At 40.9% G+C, this 12147-nt stretch overlaps 1 protein-coding gene across 6 annotated transcripts in view; it reads right to left on the bottom strand.

Annotated features, from left to right (window-relative positions):
• Positions 1 to 12147, bottom strand: part of ZNF704 (zinc finger protein 704) — a 136136-nt gene that overhangs the window by 48775 nt on the left and 75214 nt on the right. For 3 of the 6 annotated variants that reach the window (XR_010429385.1, XM_064650105.1, XM_064650072.1), the window contains exons 6-8: positions 11054 to 11315; positions 6409 to 6513; positions 605 to 699 (exon numbers count right to left, since the gene is read on the bottom strand). Coding sequence is in view for 5 of the 6 variants with exons in the window: in XM_064650105.1 (XP_064506175.1) it covers positions 605 to 699; positions 6409 to 6513; positions 11054 to 11315 (462 nt within the window). In the remaining variant the exon portion in view is untranslated. The remainder of the gene's footprint in view (positions 1 to 604; positions 700 to 6408; positions 6514 to 11053; positions 11316 to 12147) is intronic. The other 3 variants (XM_064650089.1, XM_064650096.1, XM_064650083.1) reach the window with 2 other exon arrangements.

Below are 12147 nucleotides of genomic sequence, written 5' to 3'. Positions count from 1 at the left end.
GATTTTTTTAACATAATTTTTGAACACTTTTAAAGTAGATTCTGGTCAAACATCAGTTAACTTTAATGGAAGTGAATGTAGCTTATGTCTAGGAAGACAAGGCATAAAAAGCTTTGCCTTGATCTAATCTATTGCGAGATATGTTTTTTTATAATTCAGTTGAAGTCAAATACCATTCTGACTGAATGGTGGTGAACATGTAAGATGGCCCAGCCTTTCAGGGAAAAAAGCAAAGCCACCCCATGTAGTTTAGGATGCTTCAGCTGGGGCAGTGGATCTGGGCAGCACTGCTTTACAGGATAAATTTAGGACTGCATGTGAACTCCAGACGTGCCTGGTGTAAGGCATGCAGTTTTGCTTCAGTCTGCCTTTTTAATTTTGCAGTAACTCACTCTTCCCCTGAACTTTACCTCTGATGGTAATGAAAAGCAAAATAGATTCTGAACCGTTACTCTGAAGCATCCTAGTAAGAAACTGCCTGACAACTGCAACTGGGGTTGGTGGTGTGCCTTCCCTGTTTCTCTGGCCACTGATATCTTATTTACTGAATGCCCTCCAGGTTCTGAGGCTGCTGATGTGCCAGCAGGAGCTAATGGTCCCGTACCTCAAGCCAAATGCTACTCTAGGCGGTGACGAAAGAACTGTATGGGACTGTTTCTGCTCTCCACTCCCTGCAGGACGATTATGGGTTGGTGAAACCTGCCAATACAGACAAAAAGGCTGCTTATGAAGAACATACACATATGAATGCAGTTTAAACACTTTTTCCCAGAAAATGCACATTCATTGTGGCAAGTATACCCAGGAAAGGTGATTATATAACATACAAACATAAGTAAGCTATAGGTTTATTTAGAAAGATGTCTATTTAGCATTAGGTACATTGCATCGGCTCCACTTTGTTTCCCTGTACTTTCAGTCCTCCTCATAGAGCAAACCAGAATAAAGATCAGCATCACTTTTTGTATTTGGGAAATACAAAATATGCATTAATTTTCAAGATTTCTGAATAGCTCTTAGGAAAACTTTCTCCAATTTAAGCAAAGAAAATAACTGGAAAAATAAACTCTGTCCTGTGTTGAGATCAATACCAATAACTTGCTATGAAATAAAGGGATTCCCACTTGTTGCTTCCATCTGTGACAAGGCATTCTTTCTGAGAGACACCCGTGGAGAAGGGGCTTTGCTGCAGAGCAGTTACAATGTGTCCCTTTTAGGTTTAATGGGACTGCAAGGGAGCCCTTCTGATCAAGGCTGCTGACAAGAGGTACTGGATTATCTCCTTGTTCTGCACAGTAACCTTTTCAGCAGTCATCCTCTTTGTGAATGTTCATGAGGGGAGGGTATAGTTTGGTCTTCTGACACTTTCCAAAGAAGTTTCCTATGTGAGTTTGGGGGTTGGCAACATTATTTGAGTAATCAAATGGCATAATGCTTGGCCTTAAATAATTCCTAAATTATTTACCATTACAGTTTTATTTTGCTCCTGGGTAAAGACCACAACAACTTTACATCTAAAACACTACAATAAAATTATGCACAGTCATTTTTAGTTGTATATTGAACATAGCAAGCTTCATTTGGGTATCTGGTGCATGGAGTCAGCATCCTGCAGCCCGGAAACGCTACAGGTTTTCAATCCTGCCTTTTTGAAGTCTTACAAGATTTGGAAGAATAGGAACTAACTGACCTGACTTAAAGAGAATTACTGTATGTGCTTTGATTTTTGATACGAAGTCTATTTTATATCTACAACACAGTAGCAAAAAACTAACTAATGCTTGTAATGGAGTACAGCCACTCTTTCAACTTTTACTCTCGGCTGGTAACTGCGGAAACTTCTGATTTAACTGCATGTGTGGCTCACACTCTAAACAAGTTTAGACCATTACTGATATATGAAATATACCTGCAAAGCTTGAAAGAAATTTCCTCTCTCTCTGCCTGCTTACCGTAAGTCATGTTTTATACATCCAGAGACCACACTAGCTCCTTCTATCACTCCAGAACACTAAGGGCAGCTTGTTGTCTACTACTTCTTTTTCCAATCTTTTATCAACTGCTACCCTTGTTTACCTAAGAATGATTGAAACACTGAAGATGAAATTCAAAGTAATAGCATTTTTATAGTATTTGGCATTTACCACACACTGCACAGTTCTCCAGTCATTACCAACAGCCAGAGATCTCATTCTGCTGGGGTTCTGAAACATTTTAAAAACCTGAAACTATTTTGTGTCTACCACTACTAACTGACACTCAACATATCAGCTGGTTTTCATTGAACAGAAGAGTACTTGGATGGCCTCCTATGTTATAAGCAGTTACCCTGATTACTTCCAAACACAGAACAGGCTTGAGCAGTAATTGCAGCGTGCAGATTGCCTCTCCCCTCGCCCTCTACAGAGAGGGTGCCTGCACAATGGTTTCCACGGGCTGGCACACCAAGGCAGCCAGACTGCGCTGAAGATGAGTTTCGTGTATCTTGATCGGCTTTGCAGCAGGTCTAAACAATACCAGTCAGCTGTTCTCCTCTGCAGGGGACACTAGGAGCAGATTAAGAGGAAGCCCTGAGAATGCAGTCCTTGCCCTCGGAGGCTTTTCTCCTCTGAAGCGCTGTTTAACACAGAGTGAAATGACAGTGTTTGTTTGAAGCAAGGACCTGGAGTTTCCAGTTACAACTCCTGGTGGGAAACTGTGGTTACAGAGAAGATTTGTGACCTGTAAACATCAGGTTATCGAACTTAAAGATCTCGCCTGTTCAGCCTTTTTGGGTTATGAGCAGGCAGTGAGAAGCCAGTATCACACAGCGGAGATCACACTGGCATTCAGAAAGACTTCTATCCTACATTACGTAGAAGTGGAACTATATAGTCATTATGTTAGGCCCTCCACTACCAACAGATACAGACTCCACCATTGCTCATTCCACTTGCATAATTTAATTCACCCTCCTGGTACATCCTCAGGCTGTGCCTGATTTTTTCTCCTAGTTCAGTCTCAAGTGGTAGAGCAAGCATCATCCTGTTTATTCTGCTTCATGCAGAGAACAGCAACAGCACCTAGCAGTGACTCATAACTGTGCCAACACTCACTCTGGCACCTGCAAAGTTATCTTAGGAAAATGGTAAGAAAAAGTGTATTTCCCATGTTCCTTGGGAATCTAACTTATGCATGATTGCGAGCACAAAGGAGTTTGGAAGTCCCCCTAATTACAGAATCACAGAACTACAGAATCTTCTGAGTTGGAAGGGACCCACAAGGATCATGGAAGTCCAGCTCCTGGCCCTGCACAGGACCATCTCCAAGAATCACACCGTGAGCCTGAGAGCATTGTCCAGACACTTCTTGAACTCAGACAGACTTGGTGCTGTGAACACTTCCCTGGGGAGCCTTTTCCAGTGATCAACTGCCCTCCGGGTGAAAAACCTTTTTATGATATCCAACCTAAACCTCCCCTGACTCAGCCTCATGCTGTTCCCTTGGGTCCTGTCACTGGTCATAGAGAAGAGATCAGTGCCTGCCCCTCCTCTTCCCCTCACGAGGCAGTTGTAGACTGCAATGAGGTCTCCCCTCAGTCTCCTCCAGGCTGAACAACCCAAGTGACCTCAGCTGCTCCTCCTCCCTTACGACTACAAGACTTCTAAATAAATGCCTGTGTTTAGATGCTGTGAATACCCCCAAGCCTGAATCAGCCACATACTGAACCCTGACTGGTCCAGCCGTATGTTTGGCTTGTTTTGAGGTGCTCAGGAACCTGCTGGTAAGCATATTCACATAGGCCCGTCAGTGCTGTTCTGCTAAAGACTGTCCAAAAGTGAGGGCTTAATGCAAGTCACGATGTCTGAACACCGTGGTTCCCAGGAAAGCAAGCAGGGAGTTCTCAGTGTCATTGAAATTCAATGTCCACAGGAATGAATGTGGAAACACTACAGTATGTGTCAAAAAAACCAAAACACAAAAGGAGACTATTTTGAAATTTTGTCTCTCTCGTGGACTTAACTACTGACACACACATCTAGAAGAAGACTGCTCAAAACCAGGATACAAGAGCCTTCTAATGGGTCAAGGCTGCCCAACGGGCCCATTCCAACACCACTAGTAACATGAAAAAATGTGTAGACCTACGCACTTTTGCAAATCTGTACCTAATCTTTTCCTGCTCAGTGGTTTCTCCAGACCAAAAAGCCATTCCAAAGCCATTTTAGAAAACTGCTTGAATAAATATTAAGGGTCAGGCAAAAAGTAATGGTTTGGACTTACTCTCTGAAGTTCCATTGGGTGCTACAGACTTGTGTCTAATCCCAGGGACCATGTATGTACACAATGGCATGAGTTTATAGTATGCTGGCTCTGTCACATAGTCTGGGCTTAAATAAACACCATCAGAGAAGGATAAAGTCCCCTATAATATAGCTTTTCTAAAGTAGCTACACTCGGTGTAAGAGTGGGAATTAAAAGTGCCCTGTTTTTATACGGCAATATCTAATCTACTTTGAAACAGGAGAAATAAAACTTTCATTTAATATACCGGTATTTATTTAACATCATTTGGCATCTGTACCCTCACTTACTGCACATAATTTTTCACTGCAGGCAAGCTTTCGTAGTTCATAAATGATCTCACTGCTGACAGAACAGTCAAATGTGTGCAAACCTAAAAGATTTTTTTCTTATTATTATCTTTTTTCTGTGTTAAACAGCCTTATAAATGTTGTTAGAGATACAATGGCAGTTCATATGGTTCCCTGAGCAGTTTATAATTCTGCATCACTGCTTCCCCAGGCTTTTGTATTGGGAATATTTTCAAATTGTACTTAAATCATTGGCATCTCCATGCAATTCTCAGAAAGTGATTTTGCATTTCTTAAATTCTTTTGAGAACTCTCTAGTCTACAGCCACTGATCAGCGTTGTTGCCTGAACAAGTAAACTCGACACATACGTGTCTAATCCTGTCCTCTTAAGTGTCTGATTTACAATGTGGCTAATTGCATTTTTAGATTCCTGGCACCAGTTTTTGCTACACCACAAAAGGAGCCAGTTTCATAATTACTCCATATCAACCCCATTGTTGGGAAATCAAATTCTCAGGGAACTTTGCAGATAGCACGCTCTGTCAAGGCAGTCTTGTTGAAATTGCTGCCAGCATGATGTCTTTCACTGTTAGTTGTTCCTTGATGGAATTTAATAAATATTCATTGGCAGAGTGCATTGTAATTGATTCAGCCACTTTCATTTTTTATCAGCTCTGCAGGATGCCACAGCCTCTGCAGAAAGTCTCCAAGATTTGCCAAAGGTTGACAGTAAGAAGCTTTAGAGATTCACTTGGTGAAGAGAAGGAAAGGAAATAGTATCTCTTATCGCCTTGTCTAATATTCGCTGTCATAAGAAAAAAAGCTGTATGGTTCTTTGGATAAGCAATGTGCCTTATATAACACACTTTAAAAATTCATAAATTCATAAAGTGTAATATTAAATGAGATGTTATGATATCAAATAGGTTTATGATTAGAGAATATCAATTTATAATGAAAAAATATTCCCAATAAAATGAAGATACATTACATTAATATCTATTTATTATAGAGATTTTCCACTATCCATAAATAGTGATTTACATAGTTTTTTTCAGCATTCTCCATGCCAGGCACTATAAGCTGAATCCCTCCAAACTCTTCATAAAGGTTTTTCTCTCTCCCTGCATACCCACACTTACACCACAGTGCGTTTAGGGTCACTGGAAGTCTATGTTTAAGCAAACCCTGCATTTCTGCAGTCCTGTTAATGGATTCAGGCCTTGCACACCAGCTTTTTTGAAGAAAGGTCAGCGTTAAATTTACATAATACATCTTCATTAAAAAGCTGTCAAACTGCAATATTCATTAGTATCAAACCACAATAGATATTGGACGCATTTTCTGTATAAAACAACAATTTTCTGCTATCAGTAGGGTCTACACGTTTGAAGCCTCCTAAAGCTGGGCTTTGCATTTCATCTTACTTTTTCTTTCAGTTGCCTTTCAAGAGTCCATTTAGGTAACTGCCTGAATCCAACTGGCCTGTTAGCATAACCATCACCTCGCTGATTTTCCATCTGGTTTTTTAAGAAAAGGAGCACACAGTGCTCTGCATGTATCGGAATGTTTTGTAAGCATATAGTTAAAAAAATATACTATAGATTCACTTCTTTTTTTGTAGACAGTGATGCAAAAAAAAAAAAGTAAATGTACTGAATTAAAGAGACTGAAAAAGGTATTAAAAACCAGCCATGCTGGCAAACTGAGGCACATATTTAATTTGTTTCTTTTTTGTTATGTCTCATTTACTTCTATCACTACGCATTGTGAAACAAAACAAAAAAATCTAAAAACTTTTTCCTCCTTTTTTTTTTTTGATGTTCACTTACTGGAATGCCGGTGAAGGTAACTGGAGGCGACTGCCAAGAGATGCTAAAGCTACTGCCATTGGGAGTGAATTTTGCTGACCCTGGAATGTTCACCGGAGGAGTGGCCTGTGTGAAAAGAAAATATTATTCCAGCAAGAAGAGTTATTCTTCTTCCAAAGCATTTCTAAGGATCTTTCACTCCTCAAAATGGTAAATCTATGAGAGACTTTCCAAGGCAGAAAAAAACTGCATGGTGACAAGCATTTTACCCTTATAAGACAGATAATCATGGGTAAGCCAGTAAGGAAGGGACACAGTTATATTTATATATCACTATTCCTAAACCTTGTTTAGAGAAAGATGACAGCAAGAAGCAAAAAATACTACAAATGATCACCTGTTCCATGGTGATGAACAAGGCCATACTTAAACTGATAGCAGCTGGTTTACACAACTGAAGTGTGGATAGTGAGGCTTCTTGGACAAAACAAATCAATAGTAAGGGCTGGCCATTTCTGATTTATGAGATAAATGTTAAGAATCATCCCAATTAAAACAGTCTTTCCTATTAAAAACAAGAAGCTGAAAATCATCCTGGGGATTCAAAAAACAGCTCTTAAATACTAAGCTCAAGCAAATATTTAAGGACTCCTGAGGTCCTTGAACTCTTACATTCTTCCCATCTGGGATGTAATACCCAGTGCTGCCCTGGAGTGCAAAAACACAATAATCTGAGCTCAGACAGTTGTGCATCTTTCATCTTGTGCCTTTCCTTTGGTTTTCTCATGGGCTATGAATCCTCAGGAATTCTTTCCCACCCCTTTCTGAATCCCATTTAATTTTCAGAATCAGGAAATTCGTAGCTGTGAAGCTACCCTGCATAGCAGGAGTGTGAGCAGCCACCATGAACACAGGCTCACTTTGACCCTTGCATTTCAATTTTTCACCACAAAAAAAATCCCTCCTTAAACTTATTAAGAACTTGCTAAAATGAGTTTTCACTTCTGGCTTTCAGTTGCCTGTGCCTGACAATGCTGCAATACACTCATTTAAGGATTGTTTGTGTTTGAGACTGCTGAAATTGTCTCACTGCTTCAGGGGAGAGAGTTCTTTCCTGAGCTGCTGGGCACAGAGGAGTGATGACAAACTACAACCTGATAGTCCCCACTAAAGATAATCTTCAGAGTAAACAAGTGCTGAAGCAATCCCCTGGAGTCTCTCCAAGGAAAAGAAAGTGAGACCACCAGATGCCTCCGCGTACGGCAGTGATGCTCTGTGGGCTGCCGAGCCTGCTGACAGCTCCAAGAGAATCCACACAGACACGCAGAGCAAACATCCGCTGAGCTCCATAAAATATAAAAGCTCTGCTGAAAGGCATCAAGAAAATCTGGCAACTCCCCTGTTCAAACGGGACTCCTGACAGAAAGAACTGGAGTCAGTTGGATGAGCAGTGAGACAGCACTGCCTCTGCTCAGTATCCCACAGGGGTATCAGCTCAAACCTGAGGTCAGCACAGCAACTTCCTCAGGTATTTGAATAAGACCTGAAAGGGAAATACTAGACGCTGAAAGAGCCCACCCGTAGTTCCTCTGTAGCTAAATTTAATAGGTACAGGCACAAGTTTTATAAAGAAACACAAAGTACGTGAAGTTTAAAATCAACGTAATTTGCAGTTGCCTGAAATACCACAGTGCTCAATTCTTTTTTTCTCAGTGCCTAAATATCTACATCAGACATGATCAGACTTAGACAGTCAGTCACCCTGTTCAGTTGTTTCCCAGATGTGCATCTTTGTTCATCAAGCACTGTCCCCTTTTTCAGGCTAACATTTTAGACAATCTCTTCCATAAGGTATTCAACCATAACATTACAACAAACTGAACAGTTTCTATACCCCGATCTCACTTTGCTCAGAGGCCTCCATCTAATTTCCAGTCAAAATATATTCATGGGTAACTTATAGTTATTTGTTTGTATCAACACTGTCCTTATATTTGAAACAGCATGTGCTCATCCTCTTCCCCTTTCATACTTGTCCTCTCACTTTCTTCCCAGGCAGCATCCCATCCTCTCCTTACCCCTGCTTTGCCTGAGGTACCAGTCCCTGGGGTGGAGAGCCTGTTCATGTCCTCTCTGCCCTCCTTCTTCAATGCTGATGATTTTCTTTCTACTTCTTCTGACTGGAGCCCATCACATTGAATTTGGTTGACCAGAACACTACTCAGGATCTCAGCTCTCGTTATCTGGGAGTCTTGTATAATGGTCTTAAAATTCCCTGTCTCTCCGAGATATTTCTTATCCAAGAGAGCTGACAACTATTTTTTTCCCTTCACAGTTCTATTGTTGTTGGCTCACGGTCATTCTGTGCTTGATTAATGAACAGAGGTTTCCTTCTCACATAATTTTCTAACTACCCCAGTTTATAGCAGAAAAATCTCATTAGTTCCCTAGGTGCAGGACTTTGCACGTTCTGACATTAAACTGCATCCAAAACCTATTATTCTCAAGATCACCCAGTCATGTAAGCATGATATATAACTCCGGTACTGCTGATGTCTCCTGAGTTTGTTATCAGCAAACTTTATTGTATTATTTGTGTAGCACCAAAATGATTTAATGAAAATGAGGTCAGGGCCAAGAACAGCTTTTCATTCAACTCCACTAACATTCAAAATAACTCATTGCTGTTCTCCGTGACTTTCCAGTTCTCTCTCTTACGCTAAACTTAATCTCTAGTCTAATAAATACTGCTTATATGTTTTAAGATCAAATGCACTCCTTGAATCCAGAAGGATTTGTTCTTCTGTACTGCTCCCTAGACTGTTCTAGTATCATCTTTCTCTGCGGTTCCTCCATTGCAGTTAACCTCAACTGCAGTACTTTCCACAATTTCTTCAATTATTTTTCTAAATTCTTCCTTACCCGTAAGACTGGGTCAGAGAAGAGTGTGAGGACTTGCCTGGTTCACTTCCTGTTTATACCTTTCTTACTACAAGTAGTCTACTTGACACTTTCCAATCATACAGGAAACAGCAATTAACAGATACTAATTGTTTAGGATTCCTGGACCCAGCTTTGGGCTCCATATTTTTTTTTTCCTTTTTAACAGGAATCCTTGGATGAACAGTATTCAGCCTCCTTTATCGAAGTTCCTTGAGCTGTGAATTTTGCCTCCACTCCCAGTGAAGTAATTTCCACTTTCTCCTCTGGCTGGTGAGAGCTGAATCTCCACCCTGCCTCCTGGCTCCTCCTGCAGGACTGAAGAGATCCTGGCACAGGATACCACTGACCTCTTCTGCAGAAGCTGCCTCATTTGCAAGGACAGCCTGAACACTTCAGCAGAGACCTTGCCTCCTGCTTCCAGTTTGAAAGTTGTGAACAGTGTGGACTCCGTCACTTCTCACTGATGAAATAAAGTATTGAAACCAGAGCAACTTGAAAAGAAGACATGGCTCAGGCACTTGTAGGCTCACGTTGTGGAACACATCAATTCAAATCCAATTTAAAACTTGAATTAGTATTTCCTTAGCCAAGTGGTTTACTCAGAGGCTGCTTATCAAACAGGATGGTGTGAATCTCCAAAAAGCAGGGTAGACTGTCACTACTGCAAATTCCAAATGAAGCAAGACTCTTCTCAGTAGCCTAGACTTGGCGCCTCACTCTCTGAGGCAGGGCTTCAGCTACACTGAGATAAAAGTCTTTCTCCTAGCTGCCTTGATCAGTCCCCAGGTTGGTGTGTTACCTGATGCAGCTTCCATGTGAGATACCAAGCTTCAATGCTCACAAAAGTCTAAAACAAGCCTCTGAATTCTGTATGGTTCCCTCTGGCCTTTTAGTGGGTCTGCTCCAAACACACAAAGGTTTTATCGGCACAATGAAAGTTATTGAATCCGATAAATTTAACAGAGTTCATTTCTCTGGTGCATACACAGGTCATGGACCACACTACTTCAAAGCCTCTACCCCTCTTTTCTCATATGGTATCCACACCAAAACATGTCAAATTTTAGTGCACTTTTAAAATTAATGCTTTCTGTCCAAACTTAGTTGGAAGTTTTTGGTACAGCAATTTTTGCCATTTGAAAAGCATTATCTTTAAGAGTAGAAGGATACCATCTATGCCTTTTCTTTCTTCTTGCTCTACTTCACATATGCAAACTGACATCTTACACTGTACAAACCAAGGAAATGAATTGTTCCTGACATCCTTCAGGTACTTGTCTACAAACACATCCAGTACAAGCAGAGCTGAAATGAAGACTCTGGGAGGGATTCACCTGACTTAATAAGAATTTTTACAACGCAGGAGACCACATCCGAGCATGTCACCTTGGGCCCTCCTTATGATCAGTGAAAAATTAACTAATGTAGGCAGTGGGATCACAGAGCAGTTCTTCTCAACCTGAAGTATGCACCTATGTGTGGCTGGATAAACAGCACCCCAAAATCTAGAGTGGGCACATAAACAAACAAACAATTAGCTCAGAAGCAGACATCTACATTCAAATGAAACAAGCCCCTTGGGTTGCCCTTGAAAACTTTTCAGCCCATTAAACTCATGGCTTTTTAAACTTGGCTCTTTAAAACCCAAACACTGTGATCTGACATTTCTTCATTCATTAATGACATCACTGTAATCCCTGGACCTCACTCTGACTGGCATTACCTGGTAAGCATGGTCCGTGTGTACGAGGTAGAGGTTGGTAGGAGCTGAGCGGCTCAGAGGTGTCATCATTTTAGTCTCAGTTTTGGCACAGGAAGTTTCAGGACGGATTGCATCTTGGGTGGGAAAGGAAGGAGGAGATGCTAAAGATGGAGAGACTGGGGAAAGACTGCTTAAGCCATCAGCTACTGAGTCCGTGTTGAGCCTGATTTCTGTATAGTAAAAATCCTCCTCTCCATCACTGTAGTCAGACTCTCCTATACGTCTGTATCAAGACAAAGAACGAAGAACTGATTAAATGAAAGCAAAAATGCCAAGGTAAATTTTAAATTCTAGATGCATGAGCAAATATATTCATATTGTCAATAAATTAATATTCAAAGTTTCAACCCTATCTACTTTATCAGCATTCTGGCTGCAGGGAAGAGGCAGAGGAAAAGAAAATCATCTAGTCTGAAGGGAAAAGAAGTAGGAATTACTTTTTTTTTCTTTTGGTGTTACTCTTGAATAATTCTTTGACCTTGGAGTAGATGTTTGACTCCACCTTAAGTATCACCTTCTCATTCCTACCTATTGTAAAGTTAACAAGAACCTCAACGCACTCTGACTTTGGCAATGACCAAGCAGCCACAGGTAAAGATAAGAGACACAGGCAAGATATAATGTTCATTAATGTTACGGCAAATAATATATAATAAGTTACTTAAATAGACCAAACATAGTTATGGCTGTCATTCACCATAACTCCTTAGCATAACACAAGAATTTGCTAGAAAACATCTTCACCATGCAACTCACTCAGATACAGGTACAGAAGGGACTTACACAGGCTAGCTTGCAAGGGCTAAGGCTTTCTGGTCCAGAAGTAGACTTGTTGAAGGAAGGGATGTAGGTTTCATTGCCTTAACGTTTAATCTGCTGCAGGTTTGAGCGCAAACACTAGCACTGAAGCAGCCCAGTCAAACCCCTATTTTAGTACATTCATAATCCACGAACTGTACAGAGGTAACTCACAGCTCACATGTGTATTTCCTCCCCAATCCTCCATACAGGAAATCTGAGAGCCCTAAGCATCCTCCTGCCTGCATGTCCATATC

Source organism: Pseudopipra pipra, chromosome 1, assembly GCF_036250125.1.
Source record: "Pseudopipra pipra isolate bDixPip1 chromosome 1, bDixPip1.hap1, whole genome shotgun sequence".
Taxonomy (NCBI): domain Eukaryota; kingdom Metazoa; phylum Chordata; class Aves; order Passeriformes; family Pipridae; genus Pseudopipra; species Pseudopipra pipra.
Note: the sequence above shows the minus strand (reverse complement) of the source record. Positions and strands in the feature narration are given on the sequence as shown.